Consider the following 20,487-nt stretch of genomic DNA (forward strand, 5'->3'; position numbering starts at 1 on the left):
ATATTGCCTAATCATTACCGAAATTTTGGCTATTCACTGCCGATAAACAAAAGCAATCTATGAGTGAAAACCTTGAACACACAATGGGAAAAAATAAAGCTTTGTATATATATGCTACTGTACTAAACAACAATAATACTTTAATATGCCCTCATTAACACTACTATTAAAACTATCGAAAGGTTAGAGAAAGATAAAGGTTGCCAAGAAGTAACCACACCTCTTGTTTACATTTTATCATCAGGTCTTTCATAGTTTAAAAGTTTATTTCATTGTTGATATGAATTTTTCTTTAAATAGGCTATTTATTATGAAATTATGTTAATAAAATGTAAGGTAAATATAGTTTGGTTACATTTATTATCAGGTACCGTACCTAGGCCTACCAATATACTTGCGAAGACAATAGATTTGATACATTTTGTGGTGCTTGACTGGCAGACTTTGAACACCTTCGCAGATACACCAAATTTATTTTTGAAAACTGGCGACCTCATAAATGGGGAAACACATTTTTCGAACACCCATAATTCGAGACCGTACTGTACTGTATGTGGTTATTTTAGTTTCAATTGCTAATGTATTTCTTACCTTATGGCCACATCAAACTGATTTTTCTTGAACAATATTTGAAATTTGCTGTGCAAATCTTTCTCAATAACATGAGTGATTGATGGTTCCTTGGTGACAAGATACAGACTTCCCCATTCTCCCACAGCCCCTGCTAGTCCTTGGACTTGAGTGCTTAACGCAACCAATTTATTGGTAAGATCGTAAACAATGATACTTTCTTCATTGTTTCTGCAACATGAGAGAATCAGGTTATCTTTCACTTCTCATCAAAGAGTAAGTTTTAAAAGGAAATTAGGTTCATTTTCACTTTTCAGAAAAATAAAAATATACAAAAAAGAATGTTTTTGACATTTTGCAAAATATAAATTCTACTACCAAATCTCAAATTCCTTTTTTTCTTATAATAAATAGAAAATTCATCTTGAAAATTAAGGATCATTATATATTTCAGGAAACTATGAGCTTCCTGTCTTCAGATGCTAGGTTAAAAAATTAGTCTATCATCCATTCACTGGCATAATTTTTACAGATTTTGTGAAATTTGGACATTACAATGATCCAAACTTTTTGGGTATGGATATACAAGAAAATCAAATACTTCACCTGCCACCAGCCAAGCCTTTTTCAACAGCTGCAACAATGAGGTAACCTTTAAACCATGACACTTGAGACTTCTCCCCCTCAAACACATAACAAGATCCTCGACTATCTGTAGTGTAGCTATAAATAGCCTGCAAAATATAAAAACATCAGCTATAAATTATGAAGATTATATACCTATGGCCACAGAAAATGGGAAAGTTAAAACACACGTTAGAAATCCCTAATAGAAATTGTTGCAAGTGTATAAACCTCAATTACATAGAAAATCTTGCGATCGTAAGCATGTGGTACTACAGTAGTTTTTGGCAATGTGAAATAAATGTTTCCGAGTGCTGTGCAAAAAAAAAAAAAACTTGGAGTCACTGGTAACAATGATTACTGTACTACTTTGGATATATGAAATTGGACCAGAATGTCCAGCACAGGGATCTGAGAGGCCATTCATCCAAAAGGAGAAAAACTCATGCAGCTAAGAGTTTGGAGAGTGAGATAGAAGAAGGATTGCAAATAAAGTCACACGTTTTTTCTGTCATGCAACCTCATCCTTCACTTTTTATGACTTAATAATCCTTCCTAAATATTCATTAAGGCTCCCAACAGGCCCACAACATAATCTTGCCTTCTTGGAAATAAAAATAAGTGAGTAGAAGATTCCTCATCTACAACTACCTTACTTTCTACAACAACAATTATTTCAATAGCAAAGATCAGAATAGTTAAGGTTCCAAAGCACTGTCTCGTGGAACATCTGGGCTCTTTAATGACACAATCGACAACTAAACTGATGATCGCTGGGATTTTTATGAAAAATTCCAAAACACAAAAAAGGTCAGGAGTAATTCTTACTAAAAATGCTCAGAAAAGATGATATAAAAGACATGATCAATAACTAACAGTTTAACATCTGACCTTAATCAAAAGTTTAAATATGAAAAAAAATTAAAGTAATTGGTAATTTTCCTAATAATACAAATCTGTAGCTATCTATAGGGGATGGGGATGTTACTTTCGGCAAAGCTGAAAGACAAGCCTTAAGGCTTTAAGGGAGGGTTTAACTACCTAGCCGCTAGTTAGCGTAGGGGGGGAGGGCTGCTACCCTGCTCACTCACACACCAGGGCTAAGTAACCACTTTTGCTTGCAGGTAGGAGTTCTAAGGGGATAAGTGCTGGCAAGCCTATATGTATAAATAGCTCCACGTTTGCATCGTTATGAAAACTACAAATTAGTTCCAAATTTGTCATTTGTTACGAAAGTAATACAAACCATACACTATTTATAGGGGATGACTTACTCCTTAGGAGGGTGGAAGTCCGCACCTACTGGCTTCTCGGGATTGACCCGAAGTTTCTCAGTACGTGCTCTGCAGGTAGATAGAAACCCTGCACTTTGCTAAACACCATGCTGCGCACAGCCAGCAGCCTTCGCAAGTTGTGTGCTTGTGATACCAGCATTGTGATGGTCTAGGTAAGAGTTCTCAGAGTCATAGAATCTTTCAAGGGTACCATAGATATTACCCAATCTCCCTCGCTAGGGATATGGGGATGCAACATGTATTATTTCTATACTAGGTTACACAAATAAAATTATTTTACCTGCAGATAGGTGAGGCCAGCTTTGCAGAGGACCCTGGGTGCTAATTCCCCAAGAGAGGGGAAGAAGAAAGAAAGAAAGAGCCAGTAATTCTTATGCATTCATCCTAGACTAATCCAAAGTAAACTTTGCTCTCAGCCCTCTGCTACTTGGCCATCAAGGAGCCCGAGGTGTTTAAACCATCTGTAGTGCAACCACAGAACCAATGAAGAACATCTCCATGTTCCTGTGGGTCATGTCTTGCAGGTTGGGCAATGAAGGTCCTCTGACGCTTCCACATGCCCGCTTGCAATACCTGCGTCAGAGGGTAGCTTCTTTTCAATGCTAGGGACATTGCAATGCTCCTATTGTCATGAATAAATGAATGATTTATAATTATCTGGCATCATAATATCTGTGGTCATTGATGCCAATTTAAGTATGCTTAATTACCAAATAATAACTTTAGGATAAAAAACTGGAATAAAAACAGAAATTAATAAATAACAATGAAACTTTTAAAATTTAATATATTCAAAAACAAATAAGAGGACCAGCTTCCAATATAAATCTAAAAATGCCACTGGCATCATAAAAATGTCCCCTCCAAGACTCTTGGTGAGGATGTACCTGCCATTCTCACCATAAGCTTCAGACAGGAATTGTTCCCTGACACAAACAAGAACGGGACATTCAATAAGTAAATGCTTCAAAGTCAGAGGAACCAATCATCACAAAATGGCTGACACCTGCCAGTCATCAGGAACTTGTGATTCAAACATGTGTGGCCAATTCTAAAGCGACAGAGGACAGTCTCACACCTTATTGGCATATTTTCATACATCCAAGGAAGTATAGCATTTGTTACTTCCTTCATCTTGTTCTGATCAACAAAATTCCAGTAGCGTTTCCAGATATCACCAAGAGACTTTTATATCTCAGGCAAAAAGACATTACTAGGAAGAAGATATCTTCTAGGAAGTAATTTGATGGTGTCTCTTTTGCTAATTTGTCTGCCGCTTCGTTTCCAGGCATACCCACATGAGTCAGGACCCAGCAAAACTTAACTTGTTCACCTGCAGTGCAACAAATATAGAGCCACTCTAAAATTTTCAAAACTAAAGGGTTGGCTGGATTAAAAACCATCTGTGCCTGCAACAAACTTTTTGCATCACTAAAAAAAGTAAAATTATTCTCTTTCAATGCTGATATTTTTCTAAAAGCAGTCAGGATACCATACTGCTCTGCTGTAAAGATAAGATGTTAAATGAGCGCATGTTTACAACTACAACGAGAATTGTATGCACCAAATTCAACGCTAGCACTGGATTTGGAGCTATCTGTATATATAAATCCACTATCCCTGTGATGTTTTGCATGTTCTAAAAAGATGGACCGCATTTCTCCATTTATCATGTTGTCTTTAGACCCAGTGAAATAATTACAAGGATAGATCTCTGGAAATTTCCATGGAGAGGTAATTGATAGCCTAAAAGGTATTACCCTGCTCCTAGAAAGATTCAGGCTATTTAGCATTGCTTTCAATTTGAATCCATAAGGCCCTGCGGATATACACTGACCCTCATCATAAAATAAGAAATTCTCTCTATTGACAGCTTTAAATGACAGTGAATTAGGAAGCCTCTAACCTATACCATTATCTGACCATAGTGGATTGGTGATATAAGTCCAGAGGCCACTCATCTGCATCAACTAAAAGACCAGGGATAAGGGATAATCTAAAACCACCAGTAGCTAATCTGATGCCAGTATGGTGAACGAAATAAAAAATCTTCCACTTGGTATCAGAAGCTGAAGAATATACAGCATTTCACATCCATATAAAAGTTTGTATAAAAAAGGGGCTTTATACAGTCTTAGGAGAGTCTGACGATCAGCTCCCCATGATGTATGGGCTAATACTTTAAAAATATTTATAATCTCTAAACATTTAAATTTTAGCTTTTTGAGATGCAACACAGGGAATACGATGGTTTTATAGATGTGTATATATCTCGGTCTGAATGTATGCCAAAAATGCGACAAAAAGGAATGACCACTGTTTTACTTGTAGAAAACTTGAAGCCAGTCAAATCTGCCCATCTCCTAAGTTGATCAATGGTGAGTTAAAGCTTCAACTGTTCCCATTCTTGCTCCTACGAATGAAACAGAAAGGGCATCCATGAAGTGTGTGTGGAGAACATCATCTGGAATCACAGAAAAAAATCTGTTAATTGCCAGCGCAAATAAAGTAATACTATCTGTGGAACTTCTCCTTCCTGGCACTTTCTTTCAGACAGAGTATTACCTACTTTAACATGAAAGAACCGTCTTTTTAAAAAGGTCTAAATGAATAAAAGCAACTCACCAATTAGACCAAAGTCATAGACAGTTTTAAGGATACCATACCTCCATGTGGTATCGTATACTTTATCAAAATCAAAGAATACTACTACATGAAGTTTCTTGGAAGCAAATGACTCACAAACGGATGACTCTAGACAAACAAGTGTATCCATTGTAAAGGGTATTATTTGAAACCCCGATTGAAATACTGTAGGTACAGTAGCGCCTCACAACACGAAATTAATTCGTTATGGAGTGGTTTTGTGAAGTGATTTTTTTTTTGTGTTGAGTCATATTTCACATACAAATTGCCTAATTCCTTCCAAACCCTACAAAACACCTCATTAAATCTTATGATAAAGCTACAGTATAACCAAAATGAAATACTGTACAGCCAAATATATTTCAACCAATCAATATACTCAAACTAAAATAAACCGGCATCAGCCGGGCTAGGACTAAGAATAACATTCTAAACCGTTAAAGTAATCGGTAGAAAACACTTAGTAAAGGTAAATTGCAAATAAATCATAGCTATGGTCATTCAAAAAGAGCATCGTCAAGTATAGAATACAATGATATAATGATATGGGTAATGGTTATACCGTTGGCTCCGGGGAGACAACTGAGGTAGACCCAGGAGTCACCGCTAGCCTACCGGGGTAGGCGGGTCAAAAATGGGGAGGGGGGGAGGAGGGGGAGAGTCAGAGACTCACCGCCGGTCACAAGGACCTTAACAAAGAAAAAAACCCAAAACTGACAAAGCTTGACAAAGCTCGAAAGCTAAAAACTTACAGAATTCCTTCCAAATAAAAGGGGGGCTAACATCATGTGGGTTCCGTGGGATGCGGAACGTCACGGGGGAATCCTATTGACTGGGTCCCGTGGAGTGCGGAACGTCACGGGGGGAATCACGCTGGAAAAACCCAAAGCATAGCTGAAATCTCCCCAGCCGATCGATGGCCAATCAGAGGGGCGGAGAAAAAACGGCTGCAAAAGGGCAGGGAGTGAGCGTAAATAGGATAACAAGCCTCGCTAGTGTTCTCGGCTCCAACTGTGGGAAGGAGTCAGTAGGTACCCCGGGAGGGGGGGGGGGGGGACTGGGGAACGAGAGGACTCGACCCGTAAGGCAAAACAGCTGACTCCAAGTCTCATAGAGACGAGAGGTATCCCTGGAGTGGGGATGGGGTAGGCGGGGGTAGGGGGGGCATACCCCGAAGGTGGACGGGAGGATGCAGCGAGAACAAGCCAATGAAGGGGCAGGAGGCGATCACGTGGGACAGGGAGACCAGGCGTACCAACCTGGCCGACGAACCACGAAAATAACAACGGAATGATCATAAACGTATAAATGAATAAAGTAAAATAATATGATATAATGAACTAGGTAAGGCATGCAGCTAAAAAAAATAGTAAGAGAGGGACGCAGGGGAAAGAGGCAGGAGAACAACGAGCCGAGCCCTCCAGCGCGGGTAAGTACCGAGCTGGACAGGGGGGCCAACATAACACTATATCGGGTAGATGCCGATCGGTAGGATAACACAAATAATTAAAACTAAAACTGCCTCGAGAGAGTCCCACTCAAACTAAAGCAAAATAACTAGATGGTAAAGATAAAAATGCAATAATGCGAAGTAACCAACTAGGGAGCGCCCGAAGGCGAGCAGGCATGCCAACCTAAGATCAGAACTATGATATGTACTGTAGTATAATATCATAATAACACATAATATCGTAATAATGTAATAATAATATAACACAGGGTGTGATCGGTGATAATACCCAGCGAAAAGGTTCAAAACGAAAAACAATCAGTATAGAAGACTAATTGTAAAGCGTTAAGAACGAGTGAAAGGAGGTAGCCAGCCAGCATGGCGGCTACGAAGCGGGGCCGACGAATGGTAAATAATAAAAAACTGTGATAGAGATAAAATAAGGGCAAGGCTACCTCCAAAAACTCAAAACTCATAGATCTGGTACTTAACTTAGATGGGGAGACAGTAGAATCCGACATCGTGTACAAAATCCTGGGTAAACACCGAAAAACACCGCAGTGAAAAACACAAGTGCGAACAAGCAAGTGCTATGAAAAGGAGTGATGTCACTGGCGTGGGTTGGGTTGTTGGTAGTGAAGTTCGGAGCTGGGGGTTGAACGGCACCTCACTGTAACAGGGATATTTAAGAGGAGATATCTAAATGGTGCGAGACCTCTGGCTGTGATTTATCACGCCTCAGTATTATTATACCGACACCTTATTAGGTGAGCGAGCTGGGTTCAAGCTGGCATTCCTATACAACTTTTTTCTCTGGTAAATTCATAGCAGTTTTTACCTTAGAAATGATGTAAAAGGAGCATTTCACGGAGCGGCACAGGTAGAGCCCAGAAAAGTTGTTATTACAACATAATGTAATAATAAATGGAAAATAATACAATGCATGTAGTACAATACTGTACATATACAAAATATACAGTGCCATATGTATTGTACTATTCTAATTACCCGTTATAGACTACAGCTACATTTTCTATTGTCTAAACCCATTTTCTGGGCTCCGACCTGTGCCGCCCAGTGAAATGCTCCTTTTACATCATTTCTAAGGTAAAAACTGCTATGAATTTACCAGAGAAAAATTTGTATAGGAATGCTAGGTCGAACCCAGCTCGCTCACCTTAATAAGGTGTCGGTATAATACTGGGGCGTGAATAAATCACAACCAGAGGTCTCGCACCATTTAGATATCTCCTGTCAATATCCCCGAACAGCGAGGCGCCGTTCAACATCCTACTACTACTAGCGATCCCACGCCAGTGACGACATTCCTTTTCATAGCACGCGCTATCCATACGTATTTTGCTTCGGTGTGTGATTTTCGCTGGTTTACCTGGATTTACCTCAGGATGTCGGACTCTACCGTCACCCCATCTAAGTTAAGTACCAGATCTCTGAGTTTTGAGATTTTGGAGGGGGCCTCGCCCTTATTTGCTTATATTATGACAGTTTAATATTTCACGACCCCGCGCCGGGTCTTTCATGGCGCTCGGCCTCCTCCTCTCTCTCTCTCGTGGTTCTTAACGCTTTACAATGAGTCCCCCATACTGATTGTTTCTCGTTATGAACTTTCTGGGTATCCACGGTTCACACACCGTGTTATTTTATTATATTGATGTCCTGTTATTACGATAACAGTTATTACGATATACGTTAGCGTATTCTCGTTAGGTTGGCATGCCTGGTCGCCTTTGGGCGTTTCTATTTCCATTAATTTTGTTTTACGTTTGCACGCCACGGACATGCTTCTCATTATTAACGTCATTCGTTTTTCTTGCATTAGCTCGAGGGACTTTCATGAGTCAGATATTAGTTTTTTCATTTTGTCGGTACTTCACTGACTCTGTGTTATGTTGGTAGCCCTGCCTATCTCCCCGCGCTGTTAGGCTTGGTTTTCTCCTGTCTCATGTTCGTCCCCTCATTTGTTTTACGATTGATGTATCGTTATTTTTATTATTATTTTATTATTTTTATCATCCAGCATGCCTTCCTATCTTATTTTACCATGTGCTATGTTTATTATAGTGTTATTTAGTCTTTCCGTGTGATCATATCAATCGTGGGTCTGGCAGGTTGGTATACCTGCTATCGCCCCACTCCTAGCCTCCCTCCCGCCCGGTACCCCCCACCCCAGGGTTACCTTCCCTCTCTCTCTCCCCCATGTCGAGTTAGAGTCACTATGTTGCGTTATGTCCCCCCCCCCCCCCCCGGGCCTTTTGCTCTATTTGCACGGGCAGTTCCCGTTGATCTGTGAGGCTTGCTATTATTATTATACACTAACGTACATTATTTTACACTTTTTGTACTGCTCTACCCGGTCGTAGTCGTTTTCTTTCCGTCGCTCATTTGGCCAACGGTCGACGGGAAGTTTTCTGCTCGGTCCGTGGTACCTTGTCATGTTATATTATTTTATTTTATTTATTTTGTACGTGCTACTCCCTCTCGGTCCCGCACTTCACGGACCCAATAAAGATCCCTTCCCCTCTATGGTGTCCCGCACCTCACGGACCTCATATAGATATATATATACAGTAAAGACTTTCATTACGGGATCCCGGACGTAGCTTTTATACATTACCATCTGGTCGAGTTGTTTAGTCCCTCCGCCTTCTCCGGCGGATGTTCATGAGTCCTGAGCCCCTTGGTTGTCTCTCCGGAGCCAACGTTATGTATTATTACTTGGATTAACTTTAAATATTAGTCACATATATATATTTATTTATATATACGATTCTAGTTCTCGACCTTCCCTTCCCCCTTTTGATATGATCACGGTTACGGACTGACTTATTCTCATTCATAATACAGTCGTAATAAAATCTTTTATCATGATAATGATATAATTTAAGCATCCGGGGCCCCCGGGCCCCTAATTTGCTTCCCTTCAAGATACTTGATGTATATAAAATATTTTTTATCATGATATTGATACATATTTTCTGCTCCGGGGCCTCCGGGCCCCTAATTTGCTTTCCTTTAAGATACTCATGTATCTTTTATTTTACAGACTGTACGCTGTGCGATGACGGCATGTGCCGCTGTCCTCCATCAACCCTGCGGCCATGACGTGTGTCGTTCGCACGCCCACTGTTCTGTCCAAGTGGATGACTTAGCTGTTTGGTATCCGGACAATTGTGTAGTCTGCTACAAAATGACCTCCACTCTAACATCTGACTTGGTGAATGCAATTTCTTTTAACATTAATACAGACTTGTAGGGAGTTACGATTAATTTCAATGGTTTACATTAATTACGTTTAATTATTTTTAAGGCCACAGTCCTCTGGACTTCCTGCATGACTTTCACTTCGTGTCTACGAAGTCCTTGGACTTCTCCACTTTTCTTTGGCACAAATATCCCTCGCTAATAGTCTGTTCTCTTTCAGAGCTCCCAACTTGAAAAAGATACAGCTCAGGCTACCCTCAAGGTCTGGATTGGCGGGTTCGCCCGCAACGTGAAGGCCAAACAGCCTTATATCCTCTCTGAGGAATGGTGTTCCCGTCTCTACCCCCATGCCAAAACTTCAGCTGCGGTCCCCAAAGAGTTGGCGGACCCTATCATTGAGAGGATTGATTCCCTCCTTCTGGCCCCAGACCAAGAAAAGACAGGCAGCACCCTAACTGGGGTGACAGTAGAGTCAGACATCTTGAGGTAATTCCAGGTAAACCAACGAAATTCACACACCGAGGCAAAATATGTATGGATAGTGCATGCTATGAAAAAGGAGTGACGTCACTGGCGTGGGATCCCTAGTAGTAGTAGGATGTTGAATGGCGCCTCGCTGTTCGGGGATATTGACAGGAGATATCTAAATGGTGCGAGACCTCTGGTTGTGATTTATTCACGCCCCAGTATTAAACCGACACCTTATTAAGATGAGCGAGCTGGGTTCAACCTAGCATTCCTATACAAATTTTTCTCTGGTAAATTCATAGCCGTTTTTACCTTAGAAATGATGTAAAAGGAGCATTTCACTGGGCGGCACGGGTCAGAGCCCAGAAATATATATATATATATATATATATATATATATATATATATATATATATATATATATATATATATATATATATATATATATATATATATTTATTTCTGGGTCGACCTGTGGCGGCCGGTGAAAAGAGTCCTTCTAATATACCTTTTCTGATAAAACCTTCCAATTATACCAGAGAAAGATAAAAGCATGGAATGCTGAGGTTACAACCCTCGCGCGAGCACCTTTTGGGTGTCGTGTATAAAGCAAAGGCGCATGAAATCCACTATTCACAGGTTGTCTTCCATTTAGTTAATTCCTTCGTCAAAGGGATGGGCCGATACAAAGGCCCTAGCCAACCAACCAGCGCCACACCACCCACGCCCCGACGCGAGCGCCATCTGAACGACATCCTTCTTTTTGGACTTCGACATTGTGAAAATTTTTTGTGGTGCTCTCGGCTTTTTTCACACTCGTGGATTTATTTCGTCATGTCCGAAGCTCCATCTTCACACATTCCAATGTTAAGTACCATAGTTTGTTTTGACAGCTTTTTATAGTACCGGGCTTTTGTTTTATATCCAGTATAGTCTGTTTTATCATTCCCGTCTGGTCCTTCACGGCGGCCATTGTTTGTTCACTTGTCTTGGGAATTCATCTTTTTCTGCCCGTTTAGTACTCTGTCACTTAGGTTCTTGGTTAAGTCCCTGGCCTTATGCCTTTGGAACCGTTATTATTTTTTCGTTATTATGCTCATGGTACTTTTTGCTAGCAAGTCCAGCCTACGAACAAGATAGCGTTGTAGCTTTGTTATAGTTTAGTACCCGTCCCACCGGGGCGTTCGTCACTCGACTTTGCTATTTATTTTAGGTTTTAGCAGATGCTATTCTTCGTTCGTAGTCTTATCTTGATGTACAGTTTTATTTTATACGTTTATAATAGTGTTGTGTGTTTATTAGTCCTGATTTTGTGTCCAAGAGAGCGAGAGCTTGGGGTTCCCGTTTTCTGTTCGCAGTCACGAGTTACCCCTTTCTCTCGTTTTCTTTCTTAGCTCCGGTGGGTGAGCGGATTTCCTGTTTTCCGTTTTGTGCGTTCAACGGGTTCTTCCTCCCTCACCTCCCCCTACGGGTGTATGATAACTTACGAGTTATTTATTTTTGGTTACTTTTCAATAGTTAGCGTTATTTTTAGGTCCGAGTTTCGTCCTCTCCCCGTTACGGCTTGGGAGTAGTTATGAACGTTTTTCCACTCCGCCTTGAGTTCTACTCCGCCATGAGGGATTCTCAATGACTTTCGTTCTATTGTTATATCTATATATTGTTTACTACATGGGACGGGCTTCATATTGTTTAGATACGACCCTCCGGTGGCCCTTACTGCGGTCTCAGGCCACGGCCATATCCACAATAGCCATTGTTATTACAATTGTGTTATTATTCACAATATAATTATTCAGGACCTTTCTTCTCCCTCCGGCTTCACCGGAGATCGTAAATACGCTTCACTATGATCTAAGCCTTAGCCTTTAGCTGCGGCTTGGCTTTTATATCTTTCACAATTGAATTATTAGCCACAATTGAATTATTCAGGACATCTCATTACCCTCCGGCTTCACCGGAGGTCGCCCATACACTTCACACTTATATTTGCCTTGCCTTTAGCTAAGGCTGGTGTTTTTATTTATTTTAAGGGCATGTCACTGCTTCCCCGACCCTCGGAGGTCGGCAGATTGCTTTAAGTTATTTATTCTTCTGTCATTAACAGACATTAGGTAAATTACAATTATACAAACAATTGAATATTAAAGTGCCAACAATGGTATGGGGCTGTATCATCTTAAAAGTGATATTCAGATACAGTATTAGTTAAATGTAATATTGGAGCTTAGGGAATTCAGTGAGTGCCGGAGCTCTATAATAATAGGGTTTTTTAACCCCTTATCAGAGTTTCAAGGAACACCAGACTCATGTCTCCTTTCTTTTACAGAAGGTCCGTTGTACTGCCCAAGGATGCCCTGCCTCGTTCAACGACCCCGTTGGGCATGACCTCTGTCGGTCTCATGCGCACTGCTCCATCCCCTTTATCCGGGAACCGGGCCAGGCCCAATACATGGTCTGGTTCCCGGATTTGTGCTCGCTCTGTTACGAGCTGTCGTCAATTCTACTGAACGATGATGTAAGTGGGTTTTCCTTTTGTTCCTTATTTCTCGTTGGCAGACACTAATTTAGCCATGAATATGATATACACAGTATATTTTGGAGAGCAAACCCCCTCCTGCATCACTAATCACTGCAAATCTTACAGGCCGATGATGTCTCTCTTCGTTCAGCAAGGGCTACTCTTCGTCCGTGGGTGTCGGGCTTCGGCAGGAATGCCCCGTCTGGCGCACCCTATCTCCTCGATGGAGACATGGCCTCCAGTCTCTTCCCAGGCTCGACTACTGCTGCAGTCTCCCCTGACCTTGCTGCCCCCTTAATTGAAGAAGTCAGGGCCACCATTTCCGCGGAGGACGAACCCCTCGTACCGCTGGACGTGGCAGATCTGGATATAGACGTAGAACCCAGGGACGAGCAGGTAAGTGGTGCCGAGTTGGTGGAAACCCTTTTCTCTCCTACTCCCTCTTCTACCTCTTCCTTTCTAGGTTTTGATAACTCTAAGGCTTCTCCTCGGGATCCCTCTGCCTCCGTACGACCCAAGGTGAAGCCACTTCGAACTTATAAGACTTCAGCTTTGCCAGTATCAACGTCACCGGTCCCCGGACCCTCGACAGCTCCTGATATTCATATTGCTCCTCGTAAAACCACGACTCCTAAGAAGTCTAAGTCTACCAAATCCAAGACAAAACCAACGGGTGGCTTTCAGGTACCCTGGGGCGATCTCGTCCCCATCGAACTGGTCAGATTTGGTCAGAGAACAAATTCAACATCACTCTGGGGCGATGCCAGAGATTAAGGATATGATGGCTACTCTGATCCGCGCCGGAACTCAGCCTCCTCCCCCTTCTGCCCCAGACGCATCGAAGCTACCGCCCTTCGATAAAAACAATCCTTGGCGGTTTGCCTTGCATGCCCCATTCTTAGATGGTTCCCTAACTCTGGAGGGCATAGGCACCCGCCCTCTAGAGGACCTGGAGTTCTACCCCCCGGGCCTAGAATTCCCGTTCAATGGTTTCGTACGTTTAAAGGAACATGCATTGGTCCGTATGGACAAGGTACCGAAGGAAACGGTGATATTTCCAAAAGAGCAGGCCCAGGCTATCTGGGCCAGAACACTATCAGAGTGGGGGTGTATTAACTCCAAGCTCACCCCACACAAAGGTGCCTACACTATTTTTACGACAGCGGCCTCCATCCCTTTGCCGCTCATAGACAAAGTCACAGAGCTGACTATACAGGCCATCAAGGAAGGCTCTTCCAAGCCGGCTCTCAAAGAGACGGACCCCACCTCTTTGCTTATTCCGGGTACCTCTGCAACCTGGGATGCCACGGCTTCTACCTTCACAGTGGGGAAGCTAGACCCGGACTGTGCCTCTACTCTTTTCTCTGTGAAGCTTCCCAGATTAATAGAGAGTCTTCTCAAAACTGAGTTCGAGACCCGTACTAGACTAGCTAGGTCCCTCCAATCCATTACCTCCATGGAGTCCCTAGCATCTCTTTACCCAGAGGAAACGCTGTTCAGAGTCGCCACAAAGAACCAGCTGCTGTCCTACCAAATAGACCTCCATGACTTCTGGTCAGCTCGAGTTAGTTGCAGGAAGTTCGTTCTGTCTGAGGCCTCCATCAGACATGAACCGAACAGACTGATAGCCTCCTCCTGCTGGGGTAAGACCCTCTTCCCTCAGACCGAGGTGGATAAGGTTCTTCAGGATGCGGCGAGGGCAAACCAAAATTTGCAGTTAAGGTGGGGTCTCTCAGCCAAAAAGAGGTTCGAACCCCAGAGACACACGTTCTTCAAGAAGAAGCAGAGGTTTAGTCCTTACAAGACTGCCCGGGGTACCTCGTCCCCACAGTCTTCCGCTGCCTCGACTTCTCAACAACAGGCGCCACCTCAGCAGGTAGTCTACCTCGCTGCTCCCCCTGGTACACAGCCCAACCCCTCTTGGATGTCATCTCCTGCATACAACCCTGCCTACGAATCCTCCGGTTCCTTTCGTGGATACCAGAGAGGGAGTTTCAGAGGTAGAGGACAGTTCTGCCAACGCGGCGGACCTAGAGCAAGGGGTGCCCGTGGAGGGAGGGGCCCTAAGTTCACTCCCTCCCAATGATGTGATGCCGGTAGGAGGGAGACTTTATCACTTCCGAGACCATTGGACCTTCAGTCCATGGGCTCACAGCATAATGTCCAGGGGCTTGGGTTGGAAATGGTCACAGGGATCCCCTCCTCCACCAGTGACCTTCTTCCAGAGACCCACTCCCATCCTGGAAGAGTACACCGCGGAGTTACTCAAGAAGAAAGCAATCAAACGGGTTCGATCCCTGAAATTCCAAGGCCGCCTGTTTACAGTCCCGAAGAAAGACTCGTCGGCGTTGAGGGTAGTTCTGGACTTGTCGAAGCTCAACTCTTACATCCTTTGCGACAAGTTCCGTATGCTGACTATCTCTCAGGTACGGACCTTACTTCCCCGTCACCACCTCTATCGATCTTACCGACGCCTATTATCATGTCCCAGTAGCTCAAAACTTCTCTCCTTACCTAGGCTTCCATCTCGGCAAGAGAGCCTTTGCATTCAAAGTCATGCCCTTCGGTCTCAGCATTGCCCCCAGGATATTCACGAAACTGGGGGAGACGGTGCTCGAGCAACTCAAGACACCAAGGGATACAGATCATCGCCTATCTGGACGATTGGCTCATTTGGGCCCAGTCGCACCAGGAATGCAACAGAGCTACGTCGAAGGTACTCCATTTTCTCGCCAAACTGGGCTTCCAAGTCAACCTCCGGAAGTCCCGCCTACAACCATCAAGCCACTTCGAATGGTTAGGCATCCGTTGGGACCTTTCAAAGCACAGACTCTCCCTTCCTCCCAAGAAGGTAAGGGAGATAGCTTCCAAGGTCAGGAACTTTCTCAAACACAGACAGGTGTCCAGAAGAGCTTTAGAACGAATCCTCGGCCTTCTCCAATTTACCTCACTGACCGATCTCCTATTAAAAGCCAAACTCAAAGACATCAATCGAGTTTGGAGAAAGAGAGCGACAATACCTTTAAGAGACAAGACCTCGAAGATCCCCTCTGTCTTGAAAATGAGACTACAACCATGGTCTGAACGGAGGAACCTCTCCAAATCGGTTCCTCTACAGTTCCCCTCTCCACAAGTGACAATTCATACCGACGCGTCTCTGAGTGGATGGGGGGGTTACTCCCAACATCAGATGTTTCAGGGCTCTTGGTCACCCGCCATGAGGCAGTTCCATATCAATGTTCTCGAAGCCATGGCGGTGTTCTTGACCCTGAAGAGAATCTCTCCTCCGAGGTCGACCCACATCAGAGTAGTCTCAGACAGCACGGCCGTAGTCCACTGCCTCAACAGAAGGGGATCTAAATCACCCAACCTGAATCAGATCCTGGTCACTATCTTCGCCTTGGCAGCCGACAAAGACTGGTTCCTGTCAGCAACTCACCTAGCAGGAGTCCAGAATGTGATAGCAGACTCATTATCCAGGACGAGCCCACTGGAATCGGAGTGGTCCCTGGACATGCATTCCTTCCGGTGGATACTCAGGCTGGTTCCAGGTCTCCAGGTAGATCTATTCGCGACCCGACTCAATCACAAACTCCCATGTTATGTGACACCGAACCTGGACCCTCAGGCTTATGCCATGGACGCATTAACCCTGGATTGGAACCATTGGCAGAAGATCTACTTATTCCCTCCAGTGAATCTTCTACTTTAAGTCTTGCACAAACTCCGCTCCTTCAACGGGGCAGTGGCTTTAGTGGCACCTCACTGGCCAAAGAGCAGTTGGTTTCCTCTCCTCCTCGAGTTGAAACTCCGTCCCTTCCGGATCCCATTACCCAAACTGACCCAAGTGGTCCAAACTCGGACTGTGTCAGATTCCTTAAGGATAGCCAAAACCCTAACTTTGTGGATTTCATGAAGTTTGCGGCTCGTAGGGATGCAAACATCAACCCAGATAATGTCCTCTTTATAGAATCAGACAAAAGGGACTCTACGATTCGCCAATATGATTCGGCAGTTAAGAAACTAGCAGATTTCTTAAAGAATTCAGACCATTCGGTTATGACTCCTAATTTAGCCATCTCCTTCTTTAGGTCCATATTTGACAAAGGCCTAGCAGCTAGCACTATAACCACCATTAAGTCAGCTCTGAGGAAAGTCTTCCTGGTTGGGTTTAACATTAACCTGGCGGAGTCTTATTTCTCGTCTATTCCAAAAGCATGTGCTAGGCTTCGACCTTCGGTTCGTCCACAAAAGGTCTCTTGGTCTCTAAATGATGTCCTCAAACTGGCCTCCGACACGGACAACGAATCCTGCTCCTATATCACTCTTCTTAGGAAGACTTTATTTCTAACAGCTTTGGCCTCGGGTTCTAGAATCTCAGAACTAGCAGCTCTCTCACAAAACTCGGAAAACATAGATTTCCTCCCTTCAGGTGAAGTACTTCTTTCTCCAGACAGGGCGTTCCTGGCTAAAAACGAAGACCCCCAAAATAGGTGGTCACCTTGGAAGATTATTCCTCTTCTCCAAGATACTTCTCTATGTCCGGTCACCACTCTCAGGGCCTTTTTAGCCAGGACTGCTACCCGATCGTCTGGCCCCTTGTTTATCAGAGAACAAGGAGGCACCATTTCCATACAGTACGTGGTATTAGGCAACAGATCCTATACTTCATTAAACAAGCCAATCCGGGATCATTTCCCCATGCTCATGATATCCGGTCAGTAGCTACCTCCATCAATTATTTCCAGAATATGGACTTTGATGACCTTAAAAAGTACACGGGTTGGAAATCTCCTATGGTCTTCAAACGCCACTATCTAAAGAACTTACAGGCTCTTAAATACCCAACGGTTGCAGCTGGGAGCCTTATCTCTCCCCAGTGATCTTTTGTTCTTCCTTTCATCCATCTCTTTTCTTCTCCCTCCTACCCGCCACTCTCACCACGACGCCGCTTCCTTGGTGGTTCGTTAGCCCTAAGTTTATTACATGTTAGGTTAATATGATTGTAACTATTATTGTTTACCGTATTTATAGGGTTGGGATATTCTTAGCCATGTCAGTTTTGTTGCATGTTTACTCTGATACTCGGAGGCTTCCCTGTTATCATGTTTGTTTACCTTACTCTCACTATGCCCTGTGGCTAGTTTATGTTTTATGCTTACTTACCTTAATTATATATGATTTTCTTTACATGGTGTTGTTTCTCTCCCCTCATTAAATTAGTAGTTATTGTTGGGCTTGGAAGGCATTCTCTGGTACATTTTCACCGGCCACCACAGGTCGACCCAGAAAAGGGATTTTGACGAAGGAAAAATCTATTTCTGGGGAGAGACCTGTGGCGCCCGGTGAAACCCTTCCCCTTTATTTTACACGATCCCACCCTTTCCTTTCCAAGCCATCATGGCCAATACAGAAGGATGCTGTTCAGATGGCGCTCGCGTCGGGGCGTGGGTGGTGTGGCGCTGGTGGGTTGGCTAGGGCCTTTGTATCGGCCCATCCCTTTGACGAAGGAATTAACTAAATGGAAGACAACCTGTGAATAGTGGATTTCACGCGCCTTTGCTTTATACACTACACCCAAAAGGTGCTCGCGCGAGGGTTGTAACCTCAGCATTCCATGCTTTTATCTTTCTCTGGTATAATTGGAAGGTTTTATCAGAAAAGGTATATCAGAAGGACTCTTTTCACCGGGCGCCACAGGTCTCTCCCCAGAAATAGATTTTTCCTTCGTCAAAATCCCTTATATATATATATATATATATATATATATATATATATATATATATATATATATATATATATATATATATAATATACATATATATATATATATATATATATATATATATATATATACATATATATATGCATATATATATATATATATATATATATATATGCATATATATATATATATATATATATATATATATATATATATATATATATATATATATACTCTGTATATATATATATATATATATATATATATATATATATATATATATATATATATATATATATATATATATATATATATATATATATATATATATATATATGTATAGACATTATATATATATATATATATATATATATATATATATATATATATATATATATATATATATATATATACATATATATATATATATATATATATATATATACATACACACACATATATATATATCAAAAATTTTAAATAATTTTTATTTTTCCTAACATACTCACCAAGAACTACTTTTCTTGGAGTCACTTGTGATCTCTCAATCTCGACCAAGGTTTTTCCCGCCGTTACCCCCCCCCCCCCCCCCCTACTCCGTTCTATATAGGTTTACCCCCGCCGCCAGAGAATGCGCCCTGAGGGCAGGATTAGGGCAGGTCACTGCATCTCTGGGTCAGCATCCCCATTAAGTTCGTCGCTTAGCCCAACTTGGCAATGGAAGGATGGCACTCGGGGACTGAAGGGAGGGCCATTACCCGAAAAGTAGTTCTCGGTGAGTATGTTAGGAAAAATAAAAATTATTTAAAATTTTTGATTTGTTCCGACACAAATACTCACCGAGAACTACTTTTCTTGGAGACTTATACTTTAGGAGGCGGGAGTGCTATTCTGCCACTTGACTCGGCACATAGTGCCTAGAGGGCTATGGAATGTGGGACCTATCAGAGAGCGGAGTGAGGGTAACTGCGGAACCTTACGCTATTTCTAAGACTCACCTCTTAAAATTTCTTCTGGTGATTTTCTCCTGATGAAGTCGCGAAGAATTTATTCACCGTTGGGGACATCTTCTGGCCTACCGCTACACAGTTTGGAGGGCGGCAATGACTGTCCCAATGGAGAACCCGTCCAAGGATTTTCTTGAATAATCCTTGAGGTAGTGGGCAGTAAAGGTCGACTGGTGCGACCAAGTGCCTGCTTGCAGGATCTGCCCCACCGCCATGTTTCTCTCAAAGGCCAAGGAGGTGCTCAGACCCCTGATGTCATGGGGGCGGGGAGTGCCTGGCACTGCCATTTTATCCTCTTCATAGGTTCTAGCGATGACTTGTCTCAGCCAGAAGGAAATGGTGTTCTTGGAGACTTGTTTCTTATTAACACCTGTGGAAACGAAGAGGTTCTTGGTACCTGGTCGGAGATGAGCCGTCCTTTCCAGGTACTTTCTGAGCGTCCGTACTGGGCATAACTTCAAGTCTTCTGTATTGCCTGTCTTGGGAATGGCCGGAATTGAGAAACCTTCAAACCTCGGGTCCCAGACTGCTGGGTTCTGAGTCTTCGCCACAAAGGAGGGTACGAACCTGAAGGACACTTCTTTCCACCCTTTGGAGTGCGCAACGTCGTAAGACAGACCATGGATCTCGCCCACTCTCTTAGCCGAAGCCAAGGCTAGCAAGAAGACGGTCTTGAGGGTGAGGTCTTTGTCCCCGATATCTTTCAGGGGTTCAAAGGGAGGACGACTTAGCATTTTCAGGACCTTGGCCAGGTCCCACCTGGGCACTCTCCTAGCTTGAGGAGGGCAGGACTGCTCGAAACTCCTAATCAGCATCGCTATGTGTCTCGAGGTCCCCAGGTCGATGCCTTTCAGGAGGAAGACTTGGCCTAAGGCGGCTCGTACTCCTTTAATGGCTGGGATTGACATTCCTACTTCATCCCTAAGGTACACTAGAAACTCAGCTATGTCCGGGACTGA

At 43.0% G+C, this 20,487-nt stretch overlaps 1 protein-coding gene across 4 annotated transcripts in view; it reads right to left on the reverse strand.

Annotated features, from left to right (window-relative positions):
- The window catches only part of Vps11 (vacuolar protein sorting 11), a 439,706-nt gene that overhangs the window by 220,349 nt on the left and 198,870 nt on the right, over positions 1–20,487 (reverse strand). For all 4 annotated transcript variants that reach the window (XR_011044479.1, XM_068373757.1, XM_068373758.1 and 1 more), the window contains exons 7-8: positions 1,177–1,304; positions 592–801 (exon numbers count right to left, since the gene is read on the reverse strand). Coding sequence is in view for 3 of the 4 variants with exons in the window: in XM_068373757.1 (XP_068229858.1) it covers positions 592–801; positions 1,177–1,304 (338 nt within the window). In the remaining variant the exon portion in view is untranslated. The remainder of the gene's footprint in view (positions 1–591; positions 802–1,176; positions 1,305–20,487) is intronic.

This window comes from Palaemon carinicauda, chromosome 5 (genome assembly GCF_036898095.1).
Source record: "Palaemon carinicauda isolate YSFRI2023 chromosome 5, ASM3689809v2, whole genome shotgun sequence".
NCBI lineage: Eukaryota > Metazoa > Arthropoda > Malacostraca > Decapoda > Palaemonidae > Palaemon > Palaemon carinicauda.